This window comes from Monodelphis domestica, chromosome 5 (assembly GCF_027887165.1).
Source record: "Monodelphis domestica isolate mMonDom1 chromosome 5, mMonDom1.pri, whole genome shotgun sequence".
Classification (NCBI taxonomy): domain Eukaryota; kingdom Metazoa; phylum Chordata; class Mammalia; order Didelphimorphia; family Didelphidae; genus Monodelphis; species Monodelphis domestica.
In genome coordinates, this window is record NC_077231.1 from 25,388,289 (window position 1) to 25,409,300 (window position 21,012).

At 41.5% G+C, this 21,012-nt stretch overlaps 1 protein-coding gene across 1 annotated transcript; it reads right to left on the reverse strand.

The window, feature by feature from the left end:
• Nucleotides 1-1,882: 1,882 nt before the first annotated feature.
• Nucleotides 1,883-8,138, reverse strand: INHBC (inhibin subunit beta C). The gene is made up of 3 exons (XM_056797788.1): nucleotides 8,057-8,138; nucleotides 7,584-7,941; nucleotides 1,883-4,886 (listed from the first exon to the last, which is right to left on the reverse strand). The coding sequence occupies exons 2-3, from the start codon at nucleotides 7,921-7,923 to the stop codon at nucleotides 4,141-4,143; spliced, it is 1,086 nt and encodes a 361-aa protein (XP_056653766.1). The 5' UTR covers nucleotides 7,924-7,941; nucleotides 8,057-8,138; the 3' UTR covers nucleotides 1,883-4,140.
• Nucleotides 8,139-21,012: the final 12,874 nt, after the last annotated feature.

The following is a 21,012-nucleotide window of genomic DNA, read 5'->3' on the forward strand; positions in this document are numbered from 1 at the left end:
AGCGATGACCAGTTTCCCTCAAGGAAGTGGCTTCTCTGGAGAAGAGACAGAACAAGAACTGTTTTGTGGAAGGATTTTTTAGTCTTCCTTAGTTACTGAATACTGGACTCCTTCACCCAAATGCTCAGCCTCCCGAGTTCAGAAAGGTGTGACGTATCTCTTCCCTAACCCCTCCCCCATAGCAGTTTCTCTCTCTCACTCCTTCCCTCCCTCTCCCCCCCCTCTCTTTCTCCCCCCTCTCCCTCCCTCTCTCTCTCATCCTCTCTCCCTCCTCCTTCTCTCTCTCTCTCTCTCTCTCTCTCTCTCTCTCTCTCTCTCTCTCTCTCTCTCTCTCTCTCTCTCTCTCTCTCTCCCTCCTTCTCTCTCTCTCTCTCTCTCTCTCTCTCTCTCTCTCTCTCTCTCTCTCTCTCTCTCTCTCTCTCTCCCCCTCCTTCTCTCTCTCTCTCTCTCTCTCTCTCTCTCTCTCTCTCTCTCTCTCTCTCTCTCTCTCTCTCTCTCTCTCTCTCTTCTCCCTCTCTCTCCTTCTTAGTATCAATTTTAAAACAGAAGAGTGGCAAGGACTTGGCAATCGAGGCTAAGTGATTTCAGCTAGAGAGTGTCTGAGGCTGGATTTGAACCAAAGTCTTCCCAACTCCCTCTCCCAGCTCTGGGAACCAATATGTGCCCCTGGGCACCAACAAAGACAGATGTCATAGTCTTTTAGCAACATATTCTAGGACTCAAGGATGGAAAGAAGGGAGATGCAACCCCCCTATCTTCTTTCTTCTCTTTACTCCAAGCCTGGCGCTCTATCCAAGGTGCTACCTATCTGCCCCCATAATGAAAAAAGAACCAAGGACCTAACGTTCACATGATGTTACTGGATGTTTGATCAGGTATCTAATGATATTGGTAATTTAACAAAGGATGGGATGGAAAGAGTATCTGGTGCCACACAATTTCTAGACACTCAGTTAGAGAGACAGGAAGAGAGAAAATTCTGTGCCATCTTCCCCTGGTCCCAATTCTCAACCCTAGCTAAAACTACTGATACTAGCAGGTTTCCTGTCCCTCCCTTGTCCTTTGCCTCAGTCTTAGTGAAGTTCCATGTCCTCTCTCCCCAATTCTTTCCCCATCGCCCCTCCTACTATTCTGGGTTGGAGTAAAGAGAAGAAAGGAGACAGGGGGGTTGCATCTCCCTTCTTTCCATCCTTGAGTCCTAGAATATGTTGCTAAAAGACTGTGACATCTGTCTTTGTTGGTGCCCAGGGGCACATATTGGTTCCCAGAGCTGGGAGAGGGGCCAGAGAGAGTAATGAGAAGCAACTGGGGGTAGCCTCTGACCCATATCCCCTCCCCACCCCCACCAAGTGCCCCCAGTTGCCAGCTCTGCCGCCCCATCTCTCCTGTGCCTAGTCTGGTCCATTGACACTTACGTCAGAGCTCAGTTAAAAATACTTTCCCAGCATCTTAGTCACTTTTCCCAAGAAGTGCTCCCGGTTTATAAATACCCTAGCCATCTGCCTCGCTGCCTGCCCCTTCACCAACTGAGGGATGGGTTAGCCTGGGGAAAAGTGGGGAAGGAATCCAGGGGGGCTACAATCTAGCACCAGAAGAGAAGGCTGTTGGGTGTCGGGAAGCAGGTATCAAGCCCGGGGTTAGGAAGCTGAAGGAGGAGAACCCTCAGATCACATCCCAGTGAAGAGCCCCGCCAGGAAGGGGAGGGGACAGGCAGGGGAAAAAAAACCAACAAAAAACATCCATCTCAAGGGGGACTTTCAGATAGGAAAAGACACCAGAATATCTGGATGTTCCAGCATGAGTTCTCATTTCCCCAAACATTCTACACCCTAGAGGGCCCCTTTCTATTTCTTCTGGGGTTCCCTCCAATCCCCCCTCCCCCACTTGCCCAGGAAGCGATTGTTGGCTAAGCAAACACAGACAATTCATTCCCCAAATGGCAACATCCAGCTTTGCGCAAACTCGACCTTGGGCACCAGACTATATCGACCTCTTAGAACAGAGCTGTCCAGCCAAGGGGAGGAGCTAGTGGGGGAAGGAGGGCAAAGGTCATAGATAAATGGATCTGCCGCTTCACTTGAGGCCTCTCTTCCTTTTCCCACTCTCAAGTCCATTCACCTGACTCCTGCTTCATCTCAGGTTTTCTCTAGGGGAGAAGAGCTTAGACTCAAACCCTTTGCTTCTTCCCTGGCCAGTGATTTGACTCCATCCTCTCTGAGCTCCAGGAGGACCCCTTTTTAGTGGCAAAACATTTGTCAGACCCTCCACTCGCACCCCATAGATAATAATCGTGTTGCTGGTCAAGAAAATCCATGACCAAAAACTACCCTGGCCCAGTAAAACATTGCTGTTTTATTCATCACAATAGCACACACACACACACACACACACACACACACACACACACACACACACACACGGAAAATTGTGATATAGTTGTATGGAGACAAAGGGGTCCATCTTCACAAGGTACGTTGGCTTCTCTGTTCCCCCAGTTGTTTCATGAGCTGGGCTTCTTGCAACAGCTGGGTGGTCCCCCAGGGGTTCAGGAACCCCATCTGGGCAACCAGACCCAGCACAATGTGCATTCACGATGGACCCTCATCCAACAATTAATCGCTTAGCCTGCAACCTTCCATATCTTCGGCCAAATCACAAAGGGAAGAGGAGGTGGCAGGTGCCTGACTATTAGCTCTTCCTATTTGGGGGTCTCACCGCCCTCTCACCCTTTACTCCTCAGAACCCAGTGGTGGTCTAAATCGTGGGAAAACAGCCCATTGTAGGGATGTGAATCTGGAAGGGAGTGAATGCTTTTACTGGTATCCAGGAATAAGATCAATGATGATCCAGTGGAGCAGGGAGAAGGAAGGATTGTTGGGGAGTAGGTAGAAAGGAAAGAGAGGAAATCCTGTGTATGGGAGAAAGCACAAATGTGGACTTTGCCCTAGAGAAAGGATTGATAAAGGGCAGGAGAGGCATAGAGAGGGGGAAAGCAGGCTGGTAGGAAGGAAGAGAGGATGGAAGGGGAAAGGAAGAAAGGATAGACAAGGAGAAAGAGATGAACTTCAACTGGGAGGAATTTTGAGGAGGTTGGAGATATGTAAGGAGAAATATGTGCCTGTCTGATAGATAAATATAGATTTGTGTGTGTGGATCCAAGGAGGTATACTTTTCAGAATCCCAGGTCCATCTGTACCTACCTTCCCACCCTCAGAAAGGAGGAAAGGAGCTGGATCAGCTCATTTCGGAGCCAGAGGTCCTCTGCTGAGACACTTAGGCAACCAGTGAATGAGGCAGGATCATGATCTCTGCCTGGAAGCGGGGTGGAGGGGAAGTCCCTGAGGTAAGGATAGAGGAGTTTCCTGCTTCAAGATAAGCTGAAGATTAGAGTAGCCTTCTAGTAAGGGAACCACATGATAGAAGTGAGGGTTTTTGTCTGGGTACATAAGGAAAGAGGGTCCCTCAAATGAGGGTGGGGCATCCATGAGACCTGTGAGTTGGAGAGGGCTTTGAGTGAAACAGAAGAAAATCAGAATTTGTAGGGGATTGTGAATCTGTACTCTAAGCTCTCTTGGGAAGAAGGGAGTAGGGTGACTCTTGGGGAGTGGAAAGGGGAGTAGGGTGACACTTGGGGAGTGGAAAGGGGAGTAGGGTGACTCTTGGGGAGTGGAAAGGGGAGTAGGGTGACTCTTGGGGAGTGGAAAGAGGAGTAGGGTGACTCTTGGGGAGTGGAAAGGGGAGTAGGGTGACTCTTGGGGAGTGGAAAGGGAAAAGAAGGGAATGAGCATTTTATAGCATCCGCTATGCACCAAGTACTATGGTACTTTTTTGCAAACATCTCATTTCATTCATGCAACCATCCTGTGAGATAGGTACTATTATTGTTCCCATTTTATAGTTGAGGAGACTATAAACACAAGCCAGCTTTGAACTCGGTCTTGCTGAGGTCCAGTGCTCTCTGTCTACCCTGCTACCAGATGCTTCAATAGAATGTCCAGAGGGAGAGTGGAAGGATTTCCAGAAATGCCTTGGTTCCCCATTATGGGTTGTGGAAGAATTTGTGAACAACCTGCCTGAGATGAGAAGGGAATCTCTAAGTGAATGTCCTCTTCTGCGTGTCCTCCTTCCCTTTTATACACATTAACTGCAGCCACAGGCCTCCACCACCATATCTGGGATGTCAGTCTTGACAATGTTGCTGTCGCGGTCATAGTAGAGAAGGGACAAAGGGCGGCGGGCAGTAGGCACACAGCAGGAGCCTCCTCCAGTTGTTCCTGGGGCCCCATTAGCCTTGAGCAAGTTAAGCACAGCAGTGTGGAAAGAGGCAGCGATTCCTGGCATGCCTGCCACATGTAGTGGGCACTGCCCTGTACAGAAGTTCATAGCATAACCTTCAGGTTGAATGATCCAGTCATTCCAGCCAATCTCCCGGAAATCTACAAAGAACTCTTGTCGACAACACATCTGAGACCCACCTTGGCACTCGATGCCTCGACGATGAATCCGGTGCTTTTCTCCTATTCTCACCTGAGCTACTATAAAAGGCTGATGGGCATCCTTTTCCAAGAAAACTGGGCCCTGGGCTCCCCAGCCTTTGGCCTCCAATTCTAGGGTCAGATGCCCTTGACCATAAGCAGCCTGGGCCTCTGGCCCCAGGAGGAACTGGTGCCAGCCACTGGCATCTACCTCTAGCTGGTGTTGGGTGGTCAAAGTGAGGTTGGTGTCCCGGGGCCCAGGCCCCAGGACCCTCACGTGCATAGTCCATGTGCCATTGGGAGGAATCTTCAAGAAGAAACCCAGCCTGGCTTGGAGGACCTCCAAGCTACCACTGCTTTGATCTGGGGAGAGTTGGAAATCCAGCACCGTCCTGTTGGTGGTAGAGTAGCCTGTAGACATAGGGAGCAACAGTCATCAACAGTGCTTGTCCTGCTGATCCATTAAAGAATCAGCCCTTCCTTTCTCACCCAACTTTCTGTGTGTTTTCCTCCTTCACTTATTCCAGGTGAGGATCAAATGAGATAACAAAAAAGAACTTTATTAATGCTAAAGCTTTATATAAATGTCTTTTCTTCAGAAGACCTGATCTCTGGCTCTCTCCTTCCTTCCCTCCCTCTCTGCTACTCATCCTCCTTGTCCTCAGATCTCTCTAATCATCAGGCATTTCCCTCTGAGGTCTTCTGCTCTAGCTCAGCCTTTTATTCTCTTCTCTTTGGAGGATGGGAAACTCCCCAAGTGTCCAATCCCTTTCTGAAAAAAGCTTCGAGCTTCTCTAGTCTAATCAATCATTTTGTACAGAAATCACCTTGCAGCGTCCTGACCTTTTGTCCAACCCTATCTTGTTGGACAGAGACGACTCCCCTGACAAATGCTATCCCCAAGGTCCCCGGATTCTGCTGCTCCTGCCCTTGGGGCAGGGTCACCCAGCTTTGGGCTGAGCTCTTCTGAAGGGTGGATGAGTGAAAATTTATTTAACTTACTATCTCTAGCTGGTCCCAGACCATTCTTATTCCGTCCAATAATCCACTGGGAAATCTGGGCCAACCTAGTGCAAGTATATTGCCCTCTCTTGCCCTCCCCACTACTTTCCCCTCCAATTCCTGCTCTTGTGGCTTAAGCCTCAACCACACTGAAAGGAGCAGAGAGATTTAGGGAAAGGAACTGATCTGATGGATTAAAACTCTTACCTTCTACCTTTGACCCTGACTTTGGAAAGGGGCTGGAGGGAAAAAGAAGCAGGAAGCCATCTCAAGCTTATAGATGCCGGCCAAAAGCAATGGGAAGGGGCAATTAAATAGCTCAGTGGATAGAAGGCCAGGCCTAGAGACAGGGGGGTCCTGGTTTCAAAACTGGCCTCAGACCCTGCCTTGCTTTGTGACTCCTAGGCAAGCCACTTTACTCCCCATTGCCTAGCCCTTAGTGTTCTTCTGCCTTGGAACCAATGGATAGTATCACTTCTAAAACAGAAGGAAGGGCTTTTTAAAAAGCAATGGGAAACAATTGCTAAAAGATAAGTCATGCTGAAGAACTGAGGCAGTCTCAAGGGGAGCCTTGGCTAGAAGGAAAAGTTGTCCAAATCATAGCTCCTGAGGGACAGGATGGATTCTGTCCCAGGAGTGGGTAATCCCTTCTATTCTTAGAGAAACCCTCGTATTCCTTTTCTAGTTACCTTCTAAATGATCTAGACCTCTACAAGGTACTTTCTTCCTTACCCTGTTGCTTTCCATTTTTTTTAACGTGCATCTCATATAAATTAAGGAGATTTTTGTAAACTCGATTCGGCGTGTGCTAATGCAAACTGGCTGGGAGTTCAGAGCTCATCATTTAATAGAGCTTTCTTTATCTGGTTTCTTAGGTTTGTTTTAAAGAAAGGAGACTCTCACCAGGAGGATATTGGTAATAGATTCAAGCCAGTATAGCCACAGAGTCAGGGTGAGAGAGAAACCGAGAGATGGGCAGGCGCCATTTTTCTTCTCCTAGGAGGTACAATGGGTTTGAAAGGAAAGCCATGCCCCAGAAGGGGAGGCAGTTTTTAGATAAGCCCTATCCCTACAGAGGGATGAAGGAAGAGTTTCCCCATAGGTCAGACGATTCCCCTGACTCAACAGTGACTGACAGTTCAACCAGCTTTGCCACCTGGTGGTTGTTAGTTATACTGATATTCTAGGAACAATAATCACATCAGTGCCACCAATGCTACTGGAAAGGGTGTGACAATTGACTGCCTTACTCCTAATCCCTGTGACTTCCCAAACTACAATGCTTCTCCCTGGCTCCCATTTCCTTTTTCTTCCTTTTGATTCTTATATCCTCTGTCCTCACATTCTACACTGTGATTCTGAAAAATTTAGGATACTTCCTTTTAAATCCAATTCTTTGATTCCAGTCTCCTATACCCATTTAGCAAATCGTGGGACACTGAGACTACCCATCCATGATTTGTCAGACCTATAAGAAACCGTAACGATCATGTAATCCAACTCCTTAATTTGAAAGATTTGGAATCCGAGATCAGAAAAGTGAAGTGACTTTTCCCAAGGTTAAATAGATAGTAAATAGGAGAGCTGGAACTTTCACCCAGATCTTCTTCTAACTCCAAAACTAGCTATTTTTACTTCATTGTGGTCAAGATCCCAATACCCTATTTTAACAGGGTCAGCAGGCAGCTAGAGTGGGCATCTTTGGGGTCTCTGTCTCCTGGTTTCTAGACAGACTCCTAAGATCATTAAGGTATGTGTATGACTTTATTTACCCTCTCATCATCTGGCTTCTTTGTGTTCCTTCAGAGTCACATCATACCCCCCAAAGTTATTTAATACACCTAACTCTGCCTGCTCAAGTGATGTAGGAACTAGAAAGGGCTGATCTTTAGTTAAGGGTTGTTTAAGAGCCCAGGGACATGGGCAGACTAAAGAGGGGGCAGAAGAAAGTAGGGAGAATGCTGGAGAAAGAGAGGTGGCAAGTTTGGGAGTGATAGGTGGATTCCCAACAGGAAAAAGGGAAAGGTTGGGGAAGGAAGTGAGAGGGCTGAAACTAATAAAGGGACAACTCCTACAAGAGTTTTGTGTTTCAGTTCCCATACCTACCTGTCTCAGCAAAACTGATGATCTCATACTCCTGTTCCTCAACTCCAGTCCCAGAACCCCCTAAAGTGCTACCAGGCACAATCCTTCCTCCTTGGAGACCGTGGAGGCGTCGAAGTGCAGTTCTCAGGGTGGCTTTGGACACAGGCTGGATCAGTGTTGGGCGTTGAGTTAAGTGCAGTTTATCCAGGATATTTTGCTTTGCCAGATTGAGCAGTATTTCCCTCTGTCTCTCAGGATCTGAACCAGGCACCCCACATGCTGGACATTGACCATCAACCCATTCGGTCCCTGCTGCAGCTGGAATCAAGAGCAGGAGACTCAGGAGCAGAGTAGAGACCATTTTCAGCTGGGTCTTCCTCTGGAAGAAGAAACACCTTAAATCTGGGGCTCAGGGCTTCAGCCACTATGCCACTTGAGTTTTAAATGCTAGAGTCCACACCAAAGGTGTGTGTCCAGCTGGCATGATTCTTTACCTTGGGAGAGATGGTGGCCGCACATCTGGCTTGAGAAGGACAAGACCAACACTAGAACTTGCAGACTCTGCCAACTGATAAGTAGCTAAAGTACAAAGCAGGGTCCGGGGAGGGGTTGTTTGGGAAGAACGAAAGTTCCATCAGCCAATTTTGGAAGGCAGACAATTTCCATTTATGTTAGCTGCCTGCTCTGGGAGCAAAGGTTAGAGGTGGAATTCTCCTCTATTGCAAAGTGCTCAGAAAAACGAGAAAGGGAAGATAGACCCAAGCCCTCCTGTAGCAGGAACACTTTAAGGATTGACTCATGAGTAAGTGATCCTAATTTTCCCAGTTCAAGTTCATCTAACAAGCTCTGATTTATTTCATTTTTTGTATAAACAATTTTCAACATTTTTTGTTTTGTTTTTGTTTTGTTTTGTTTTTAATATTTTATTTGATCATTTCCAAGCATTATTCATTAAAGACATAGATCATTTTCTTTTCCTCACCCCCACCCCCCATAGCTGACTCGTAAGTCCACTGGGCATTACATGTTTTCTTGATTTGAACCCATTGCTATGTTGATAATATTTGCATTAGAGTGTTCGTTTAGAGTCTCTCCTCTGTCATGTCCCCTCAACCGCTGTAGTCAGGCAGTTGCTTTTCCTCGGTGTTTCTACTCCCACAGTTTATCCTCTGCTTATGAATAACGTTTTTTCTCCTAGATCCCTCCAGGTTGTTCAGGGACATTACACCACCACCAATGGAGAAGTCCATTACGTTCGATATACCACAGTGTGTTTGTCTCTGTGTACCATGTTCTCCTGGTTCTGCTCCTCTCGCTCTGCATCACTTCCTGGAGGTTGTTCCAGTCTCCATGGAATTCCTCCACTTTATTATTCCTTTTAGCACAATAGTATTCCATCACCAACATATACCACAATTTGCTCAGCCATTCCCCAATTGATGGGCATCCCCTTGTTTTCCAGTTTGGGGCCACCACAAAGAGCGCAGCTATGAATATTTTTGTACAAATCTTTTTCCTTATTATCTCTTTGGGGTACAGACCCAGCAGTGCTATGGCTGGATCAAAGGGTAGATATTCTTTTGTCGCCCTTTGGGCATAGTTCCAAATTGCCCTCCAGAATGGTTGGATCAGTTCACAACTCCACCAGCAATGAATTAATGTCCCCACTTTGCCACATCCCCTCCATCATTCATTACTTTCCTTTGCTATCATGTTAGCCAATCTGCTTGGTGTGAGGTGATACCTCAGAGTTGTTTTGATTTGCATCTCTCTGATTATAAGAGATTTAGAACACTTCTTCATGTGCTTATTAATAGTTTTGATTTCTTTGGCTGAGAACTGCCTATCCATGTCCCTTGCCCATTTATCAATTGGAGAATGGCTTGATTTTTTGTACAATTAATTTAGCTCTTTATAAATTTGAGTAATTAAACCTTTGTCAGAGGTTTCTATGAAGATTTTTTCCCAGTTTGTTGTTTCCCTTCTGATTTTAGTTACATTGGTTTTGTTTGTACAAAAGCTTTTTAATTTGATGTAGTCAAAATTATTTATTTTACATTTTGTGATTCTTTCTATGTCTTGCTTGGTTTTAAAGTCTTTCCCCTCCCAAAGGTATGACATGTATACTATTCTGTGTTTACCCAATTTACTTATGGTTTCCTTCTTTATGTTTAAGTCACTCACCCATTTTGAATTTATCTTGGTGTAGGGTGTGAGGTATTGATCTATTCCTAATCTCTCCCACGCTGTCTTCCAATTTTCCCAGCAATTTTTATCGAATAGTGGATTTTTGTCCCAAAAGCTGGGATCCTTGGGTTTATCGTATACTGTCTTGCTGAGGTCGCTTTCCCCCAGTCTATTCCACTTATCTTCCTTTCTGTTTCTTAGCCAGTACCAAATTGTTTTGATGACTGCTGCTTTGTAATATAGTTTTAGGTCAGGGACTGCAAGGCCCCCATCATATGTGTTTTTTTTTTTATTATTTCCCTGGATATCCTTAATCTTTTGTTGTTCCAAATGAATTTTGTTATGGTTTTTTCTAAATCAGTGAAGAAGTATTTTGGTAGTTCAATGGGTATGGCACTAAATAGATAAATAAGTTTGGGTAGGATGGTCATTTTTATTATATTGGCTCGTCCTATCCATGAGCAGTTAATGTTTTTCCAATTGCTCAAGTCTAGTTTTAGTTGTGTGGAGAGTGTTTTGTAGTTGTGTTCATATAGTTCCTGTGTTTGTCTCGGGAGGTAGATTCCTAGGTATTTTATTTTGTCTAAGGTGATTTTGAATGGGATTTCTCTCTCTAGTTCTTGCTGCTGAGCAGTGTTGGAGATATATAGAAAAACTGATGATTTATGTGGGTTTATTTTGTATCCTGCAACTTTGCTAAAGTTGTTGATTATTTCAATTAGCTTTTTTGTTGAATCTCTAGGATTCTTTAAGTAGACCATCATGTCATCTGCAAAGAGTGATAACTTGGTCTCCTTGCCTATTTTGATGCCTTCAATTTCTTTTTCTTCTCTAATTGCTACTGTTAGTGTTTCTAGTACAATGTCAAATAGTAGAGGTGATAATGGGCATCCTTGTTTCACTCCTGATCTTATTGGGAATGCGTCTAGTTTATCCCCATTGCAGATGATATTAGCTGATGGTTTTAGATATATACTGTTTATTATTTTTAGGAACGACCCTTCTATTCCTATGCTTTCTAGTGTTTTTAATAGGAATGGGTGTTGTATTTTATCAAAGGCTTTTTCTGCATCTATTGAGATAATCATGTAGTTCTTGTTGGTTTGCTTGTTGATGTGGTCAATTATGTGGATGGTTTTCCTAATATTGAACTAGCCCTGCATCCCTGGTATAAATCCTACTTGATCATGGTGGATGATCCTTCTGATCATTTGCTGGAGTCTTTTTGCTAGTATCCTATTTAAGATTTTTGCATCTATATTCATTAGGGAGATTGGTCTATAGTTTTCTTTCTCTGTTTTTGACCTGCCTGGTTTTGGAATCAGTACCATGTTTGTGTCGTAAAAGGAGTTTGGTAGAACTCCCTCTTTGCTTATTATGTCAAATAGTTTGTATAGTATTGGGATTAATTGTTCTCTGAATGTTTGATAGAATTCACTGGTGAATCCATCAGGCCCTGGGGATTTTTTCTTAGGAAGTTCTTTGATGGCTTGTTGGATTTCATTTTCTGATATGGGATTATTTAAGAATTCTATTTCTTCTTCTGTTAGTCTGGGCAGTTTGTATTTTTGAATATATTCATCCATATCACTTAAATTGGTGTATTTATTGCCCTATAATTGGGCAAAGTAATTTTTAATGATTGCCTTAATTTCCTCTTCATCGGAGGTGCTGTCCCCCTTTTCATCTTTGATGCTGTTAATTTGCTTTTCTTCCTTCCTTTTTTTTAATTAGATTGACCAGTACTTTGTCTATTTTGTTTGTTTTTTTCAAAGTACCAGCTTCTTGTCTTATTTATTAGATCAATAGTTCTATCACTTTCGATTTTATTAATTTCTCCCTTAATTTTTAGGATTTCTAGTTTGGTTTTCTGCTGGGGGGTTTTAATTTGATCGCTTTCGAGTTTTTTCATTTGCATTTCCAATTGATTGATCTCTGCTCTCCCTAGTTTGTTAATATAAGCATTCAGGGATATGAATTTACCTCTGATTACAGCTTTGGCTGCATCCCAAAAGGTTTGAAAGGATGTCTCACCATTGTCATTTTCCTCGATGAAATTATTAATTGTTTCTATGATTTCTTCTTTAACTAAACGATTTTGGAGTATCATATTGTTTAAATTCCAATTAGTTTTAGATTTGGTTTTCCATGTACCATTACTAATCATTATTTTTATTGCCTTGTGATCTGAGAAGGCTGCATTCATTATTTCTGCTTTTCTGCATTTGTGTGCTATGTTTCTGTGACCTAATGTATGGTCAATTTTTGTGAATGTGCCATGTGGTGCTGAGAAGAAGGTGTATTCCTTTTTATCCCTATTTATTTTTCTCCATACGTCTATTAATTCTAATTTTTCTAAGATTTCATTCACTTCTTTTACCTCTTTCTTATTTATTTTTTGATTTGATTTATCTAAATTTGATAATGGTTGGTTTAAGTCTCTCACTAATATGGTTTTACTGTCTATTTCTTCCTTCAATTCTCCTAGTTTCTCCATTAGAAATTTGGGTGCTATATTATTTGGTGCATACATGTTGATTAATGATATTTCCTCATTGTCTAAAGTCCCTTTTAACAAAATATAATTACCTTCCCTGTCCCTTTTGATCAGGTCTATTTTTGCTTTGGCTTTATCAGATATCATGATTACCACTCCTGCCTTCTTTCTGTCAGTTGAGGCCCAAAAGGTCTTACTCCATCCTTTAATTCTGACCTTGTGGGTGTCAACCCACCTCATGTGTGTTTCTTGAAGACAACATATGGTAGGGTTTTGGATTCTAATCCATTCTGCTATTCGTCTACGTTTTATGGGTGAGTTCATCCCATTCACATTCAAAGTTATGATTGTCATTTGTGGACTCCCTGGCATTTTGATAACCTTCCCTAATTCTAACCTTTACTTCTTTGGCTCTACCTTAGTCCAGTGATTTACTTTGAATCAGTCCCCCTTGTCCCCTCCCTTGATGTTTCCCTTTTTAGTCCCTCCCTTTTTGTTCCCTCCCCTCCCCCCTCTCTTTCCCTCCCTTTTTGTTTTCCCTCTCCCCCTCCCCCCCCTTGATTTTCCCTTCTTCCTACCCTTATTGGGTAAGATAGAATTTAAGATCCCAATGGATCTGGATGTTTTCCCCTCTCAGAGTTGATTCCCCTGAGAGTAAGGTTTAAGTAAAAAACCCTCTCTTCCTCTCCTTCTTATAGGAGTTTTCTTCCCCTCCCCTTCCCATGTGAATCTTTGTGTGAGAAAGATTATTCTATTTGGTTTTTCTTTACCCCCTATTTATACATTACATTTTCCCCACATGTTAGTATACATAGATTGATAGAGATGTAGTCCTTATAGAAGAGAGTTTGATGAAATTATTAATTGTTTCTATGATTTCTTCTTTAACTAAACAGTTTTGGAGTATCATATTGTTTAATTTCCAATTGGTTTTAGATTTGGTTTTCCATGTACCATTACTAATCATTATTTTTATTGCCTTGTGATCTGAGAAGGCTGCATTCATTATTTCTGCTTTTTTGCATTTGTGTGCTATGTTTCTGTGACCTAATGTATGGTCAATTTTTGTGAATGTGCCATGTGGTGCTGAGAAGAAGGTGTATTCCTTTTTATCCCTATTTATTTTTCTCCATATGTCTATTAATTCTAATTTTTCTAAGATTTCATTCACTTCTTTTACCTCTTTCTTATTTATTTTTTGATTTGATTTATCTAAATTTGATAATGGTTGGTTTAAGTCTCCCACTAATATGGTTTTACTGTCTATTTCTTCCTTCAATTCTCCTAGTTTCTCCATTAGAAATTTGGGTGCTATATTATTTGGTGCATACATGTTGATTAATGATATTTCCTCATTGTCTAGAGTCCCTTTTAACAAAATATAATTACCTTCCCTGTCCCTTTTGATCAGGTCTATTTTTGCATTGGCTTTATCAGATATCATGATTACCACTCCTGCCTTCTTTCTATCAGTTGAGGCCCAGAAGGTCTTACTCCATCCTTTAATTCTGACCTTGTGGGTGTCAACCCACCTCATGTGTGTTTCTTGAAGACAACATATGGTAGGGTTTTGGATTCTAATCCATTCTGCTATTCGTCTACGTTTTATGGGTGAGTTCATCCCATTCACATTCAAAGTTATGATTGTCATTTGTGGACTCCCTGGCATTTTGATTGCCTTCCCTAATTCTAACCTTTTCTTCTTCGGCTCTACCTTTTAGTCCAGTGATTTACTTTGAATCAGTCCCCTTGTCCCCTCCCTTGATGTTTCCCTTTTTAGTCCCTCCCTTTTTCTTCCCTCCCCCTCCCCCCTCTCTTTCCCTCCCTTTTTGTTTTCCCTCTCCCCCTCCCCCCCCCTTGATTTTCCCTTCTTCCTACCCTTATTGGGTAAGATAGAATTTAAGATCCCAATGGATCTGGATGTTTTCCCCTCTCAGAGTTGATTCCCCTGAGAGTAAGGTTTAAGTAAAAAACCCTCTCTTCCTCTCCTTCTTATAGGAGTTTTCTTCCCCTCCCCTTCCCATGTGAATCTTTGTGTGAGAAAGATTATTCTATTTGGTTTTTCTTTACCCCCTATTTATACATTACATTTTCCCCACATGTTAGTATACATAGATTGATAGAGATGTAGTCCTTATAGAAGAGAGTTTGAATAAAAGAAGATAACATTTTTCTCCTTTCCCCTTTCCTTAATATTTACCTTTTCAGGTATTTCTTGCTCTTTGTTTTTCGGTATCAAACTTTCCACAGAGCTCTGGTCTTTTCTTTGCAAAAAGTTGGAAATCTTCTATTTTGTTAAATGCCCATACTTTCCCTTGGAAGTATATAGTCAGTTTTGCTGGATAGCTGATTCTTGGTTGAAGACCCAGCTCTCTTGCCTTTCTGAAGATCATGTTCCATGCCTTATGATCATTCAGAGTAGAACTTGCACGATCTTGTGTGACCCTGATTGGCATTCCTTTATATATAAATTGTCTTTTTCTGGCTTCCTGTAGGATTTTTTCTTTTGTTTGAGAGCTTTGGAATTTGGCAATTACATTCCTGGGAGTTGTCTTTTGGGGGTTTAGTGTAGAAGGTGTTCTGTGAGCTCTGTCAGTGGCTGTATTACCCCCTTGTTCTAGAATCTCTGGGCAATTTTCTTTGATTATATTCTTGTATCACGATGTCGAGTTTGGTGTTTATTTCTGGCTTTTCTGGAAGTCCAATTATTCTTAAATTATCTCTTCTCCCTCTATTTTCCAGATCTGTCACCTTGTTGGTGAGATATTTTATGTTCTCTTCTAATTTCTTGGTATTTTGGCTTTGCTTTATTAATTCTTGCACTTTTACATGATCGTTGTCTTCCAGTTGCCTGATTCTGACCTTTAAAGCCTGGTTTTCCTTTTCAGTTTGGTCGCACTGGTTTTGTAGATGGGTGAATTTCTTTTGCATTATTTCCCACTTTTCCTCCCAGAAGGCTTCCATCTTTTTGGTCATTTTTGATTCAAATTCTTCATGGGTTTGTGGAGAGTTTCCATTTCCTTTGGAAGGTTTTGGAGCATTTTCTTGTGTATCGTATTCTATCTCCTCTGTATTTTGTATTTTGGCTCCATAGAATGTGTCCAAAGTCGCCCCTTTCTTCTTATTTTTCTTGGGATTTGGGGCCTTCTGTGCTTCTGTGGAGTTTGCCATCTCTGAATGGGGAGGATTAGCTTTTCTTATCTCTGTCTGGTGTTCAGAGGTTTTAGTCCTGGGCAGATTGTCTGTTCTATGAGCTTTCCCTGGGTTGAACTGAGTATGCCTTAAGGCAGTGACTTTCACTGGAACTGGAATGGAAGGATCCGGCCAGGGGGTTACACTCTCCCCCAGCTCTCTCTGTTTCCCTGCTGTTTGGGTGCCCCCTCGACTGGGTCGGGTTGCTTTCCGGAAGTTGCCTTCAGAATAGCTAGCCGTGAGGCTGTCTTGCCGGCCCTGAGGGTTACTTTTGTTTCCGACAACCCTGCGCTCCGAGGGGGGAGGGGCCACGGCTTCCTGGAGCTCCGAGGGCAGTGACTTTCACTGGAACTCGGATGGAAGGATCAGGCCAGGAGGTTACAATCTCGGGTCTGAGTTTCCCTCTGTAGCCTTGGACTTGGCGCTCCTACCCCTTAGGTCCAAGTGATCTCGGGTTCTGGCTTTTGAGGGGGGCCATACCTTTTGATCCAGGTCCAGGTCCAGGAGGAGGATTCCCAGGGTCTATGCTGTTGATTGTTTTGAATTTCGGCGCCCTAGGAGCATATAGTTTGAGATCGGTAGGGAAGGGTTTCCGGAGAGCTGAACTTTAGCTTTCTCTAAGCCGCCATCTTGACCGGAAGTCAATTTTCAACATTTTTTAAAAATCTGAATTCTAAACTCTCTCTCTCTCCTTCCTCTCTCCCCCTTTCTTGAAAAGAAATCTTATAGATGTGCACTCATGCAAAACATTTCCATATTAGCCCTGTGGCCAAAGAAAATGCAGACCAAAAAAAAAAATCCCCAAACCAACACAAGAAGAAAAATAAAATATAAAACTATGCTTCCATCTGCAATCAGATTTCATTGGTGCTTTCACTGGAAATTGATAGCATCTTTCATCCTAAATCCTTTGTTTCATTGTATTGCTGAGAATAATACAGTTGATCATTGTACTACGATATTGCTGTTACTATGTACAGTGTTCTGCTGGTTCTTCTCCCTTCACTTTGTATCATCTGTTCATATAAATCTTCCCACATAAGGCTCTTAACTTTCCTGAATCTCAGTATCCAAACCTATAAAAAAGAGATAACAAATACTTGCACTAACTACCCACTTCAAAAAGGAGCAAACAAACAAAAAAAAGGAACAACTGCCATTAGACTCTCCCAAGAGGCCCATATTTAGAACATTCAAACAAGGTATTTTGTGGAACTATTTAATAAACACTTCCTATTCACTGGGGCTCTGTACCTTCTGCCTCAAGGTCCATAATTCCTAACAAACCAGGCTAAGATTTGGGCCCAAGTATTACATAAACATTCATTATTATTATTGTTATTTTTGTCAGTGGTTGTCTTCTCCTTCAAGGAACATTCTTCTAGTTGTCAGGGTTACCTCCCCACAGTCCAGGGAGCAGTAATGCTTATATTCAGGAAAGAAGTCCCAACAGGAGGGGAAACTAAGGCTCTGAGATCCAGGTTCAAGCTCACCTACACCACTCTGGGTACCAGTTGTCATAGGTAAACATTTCAGGACAGCCCATGAGGAGTAGAATGTGGAGAGAGGGTGAGACAGACAGCAGAAGGCAAAGTCCCTCCTTGAGTGGGTGACTTTTATTGGTTCGGTGGCCAATCCTGTCCGAGAAAGCTTTGATTAGTTCCTTTGTTGTTTGCTGTCAAGTAGTGTTATTATGATTTTTAGGAAAGAAGGAAAGCAAGGTTACACAGAGGGAGAAGGCACATATAAATAAAATTGAACTTATTAACAAGTAAGGAAAAGGTTTTGGGAATGGAATAAAGGAAAAGGTTAGCATCTGACTCTTATTCCTCTATATTTACTTATCTAATTAAGCTTACTCTGACTTCCTATCTAACTAAAGACTCTCAAGGCTAAATCCCACAGCAAACCCAAATCTCACACACAGCGTCCATGGCTGATCAGATTACAGGAATCCCAGGTATGGTGTTCTCCGATGGTCTCAACAAAGTAGAGGTCTGCCTTCCAGTAAGTGTCCACCAGAAGCCTGGAGATTTCCTCTCACCACAACCAGTAGCTCCTCAAAAGCCAGTTGCTTGATGGATGGATTTCCAGGATGTTTCAGCTATACACCTTCCTCCTTCACCTTTCAGCTCCAGAGCGGCAGTTGGCAAAACTATTCCTTGGAACTCTGATTCAACCAGCTCGGGCAAGATTCCATGTCTCAAGACCTGTCAATCATTCTCTCCCTTGCTACAGTGGGAACATGGGTGGAGAGGCTGGGATTGGGGAGAAATGGGGGGGACTCACTAGGGTTTGCTATATCATTCTAAGATAACAAGTCCTTTAGCATTGAGTCACTATGGAAGTTGCCAGGAGGGCTCATTGAATAATAAAAATAATAATTGAAATAGCACTTATTATTACTGAGGTACTATACTAAGTACTTTATTATCTCAATTGATTCTTGCAACAACCCTGGGAGGTAAGTGCTGCTATTATCCCATTTTACAGATGAGGAAACTAAAGAAAACAGATTAAGTGATGTGTCCAGGGTCACAACAGCTAGAATTTAAGGCTGGATTTGAACTCAGGTCTTCCTGACTCCAGTTTCTGGCCATTCTCACACATGCTCCTTCAGGTAAAAGCCTATCATCCAAAACAATCCCTGCTGGACACTTCAATGTGTTCATGTTGTTTCCACTGATAAAATGATAGAATAGCTCCTTGAGGTCAGAAAATAGTATTTAATTTTTGCCTTTGTATCCCCAGTGCCTAGCACATAGGGGACACCTTTTGAATGATTAACTAATTCATTGTGAAAGGGAGTGAAATAAAATTGGAAAGACAGAGCCAAATTATATAAATGCCAAGTGGAGGAATTTGTATTTCATGCTAGAGGTAGTAGGGAGCTATCAATGTTTCCTAAGCAAAAGATTAAATTGATCAGACCTATGATTTAGTAAGATTATTATTTTCTCAGTTTATATTATTCATCTGTACAGGTTTAAAAAAATATATATATATGTATATATAATTTTCCCAATTACATGTAATAACAATTTTCAGCATACATTTTCCAAAATTATAAGATCCAAATTGTTTCCCTCCCTCCCTCTGTTCCCTCTCTGTTGATGAGAAACAATTTGATCTGGGTTATACATGTATTAACATGCAAAACATATTTCCATATTGGTCATTGTTATAGGAGAATACTAATTTAAAATCAAAATCCCAAAATAAAAGCACAAATAAACTAAAGTGAAAAATTGTATGCTTTGATCTGCATTCTGACCCCAACAGTTTTTTCTTTGTCTTTCAGAATTGTCCTGGATCATTGCATTGATTAGAGTAGCTCAGTCTTTCACAGTTGATTAGCCCACAGTATTGCTATTACTGTATACAATGTTCTCCTGGTTCTGCTTATTTCACTCTGCATGTAGGGCTTTCCAGCTTTTTCTGAAATCATCCTGTTCATCATTTGTTACAGCACAATAGTATTCCATCACTATCATCTGCCACAGTTTGTTGAGCCATTTCCCAATTGTTGAACATCCCCTCAGTTTCTAATTCTTTGCCACCACAAAAAGAGCTGCTATAAACTATTTTTGTACAAATAGATCCTTTCCCCTTTTAAAAAATCTCTTTGCAATACAGAAACTAGTAACAGTATTACTGGATAAATGAGTGTGCCCCCTTTGGGCCTGGTTCCAAATTGTCCTCCAGAATGGTTAGATTAGTTTACAACTTCACCAATGATACATTAGTGTCTCAATTTTGCCACACTCCCTCCACTCAGCATTTATCATTTTCCTTATAGTTGCCCGTCTGATAGGTGTACCCCATAGTTGTTTTAATGTGTATTTCTCTAATCAAGAGAGATTTAAAACATCTTTTTCACATGATTATTGATAGTTTTGATTTCTTCATCTGAAAACTGCTTGTTCATATCTTTTGACCATTTGTCAATTAGGGAATGACTTGTATTCTTATAAATTTGACTTTGTTTTCCATATATTTGAGAAATGAGATCTTTATCAGAGAAATTTGCTGCAAAATTTCCCCATTTGTTGTTCCCTTCTAATTTTGATTACATTGGTTTTGTTTGTATAAAACTTTTAAATTTAATATAATCAAAATGATTCATTTTATATCTCACACTATTTTTCTATTTCTTGTTTGGTCATAAATTCTTCCCTTCTCCAAGAAATAAATCCATTTTGACCTTACTTTAGTATAAGGTATGAGATATTGATCCATACCTCATTTCTGCCCTACAATTTTCCAATTTTCCCAACAGTTTTTGTCAAATAGTGAGTTCTTATCCCAAAAGCTGGGATCTTTGAGTTTATCAAACATTAGATTGCTAAGGACATTTATCCCTGTTATAATATGTATCTAATATATTCCATCAATCCACCATTCTTTTTCTTAGCCAGTAGCAGATTGTTTTGATGATTATTGCTTTATGGTACAGTTTGAGATCTGGTACTGCTAGGCCACCTCCTTTCATATTTTTTTCATTAATTCTCTTGATATTCCTGACCTTTTGTTCTTCCAGGTGAATTTTGTTATTCATACAGGTATTAATGACATCCTCAAAAAGGGTATTCCTAAATGGACCACACCTTTACCCTCAAACAATCTACTGAAAGATGTAAAGAATACAAGATCCTACTATGCTTACTATTTTTTGATTATGAAAATATTCATTTGATTAGGAATCCACTGTCCTAAAGACTCTCTTTCAACAAGATGGCTTCTTCTCTATACCAATACAATTCAATATTTCTTGAAGGATATAAAAAACAGAGAACCTTGTTCAGTGAACTATTGATGCTAAATATCAGGGAAGGCACAAAACAGGTAGATGTATATACATAGCATTTTTCAGTGTGATGGAAGAGATGCAGAGCAGAATCTACATTGAAGAGGATACTGGATGGATGATGAAGTCCTCTCTACTCCCAATTTGTCTCAGTTTCTTTATCTGTAAAATAGTGATAATAATAAAATGGAATGAACCCCCAAGAGTTGTGAGTTATCAAGTAAGATATTCATGAAGTGCTTAGCACAGTGCTTGGTACTTGGTAAGTACTATACAAATGTTATCTATCATAATTATAACTATATTTTTAATTATCATAATTATTTTTGCATGATGTTATACCATTTGCTTCAGGATCCAGATAATTGAAAAGACTCCTATAAGAGTTCCAAATTCACTCAAAAAAGTTTGGCCTGATAATACTGTAAAAATAATTGTTAAATGAATTGATTCTGGATATAAAATGATTAGATACTCTGCTTGCTGTGCTTACAAAGCATCTTCAGTTTATATAAGTAAAGTGAAGCTCATAAATGACCTTCTCTTCAGGGCCAGGCACAGGGATGCTAAAGAGACTCTTGTTATACAAAAATAAACTATTTGTTGAGAATATAAGGGAAAAAAAGGATTTCTAACTCTAAGGGATTCTAACTCTACCCAATAAAACTCCCTGGTTCCACAAAGAACCACTTCAGTTTCCACAGGCTACACTGATCCTTCCTGATCTGACTAACTCAAATTTCCCCTATTCTACAATAACTAACACT

Bases quoted from the DNA above. Each gene is read 5' to 3' on its own strand.
- INHBC (XM_056797788.1), bottom strand. From the start codon at position 7,923: ATGGTCTCTACTCTGCTCCTGAGTCTCCTGCTCTTGATTCCAGCTGCA. The intron at 4,887-7,583 runs GTAGGTATGGGA...CTATGTCTACAG, and splicing joins CATCAGTTTTGCTGAGACAG to GCTACTCTACCACCAACAGG.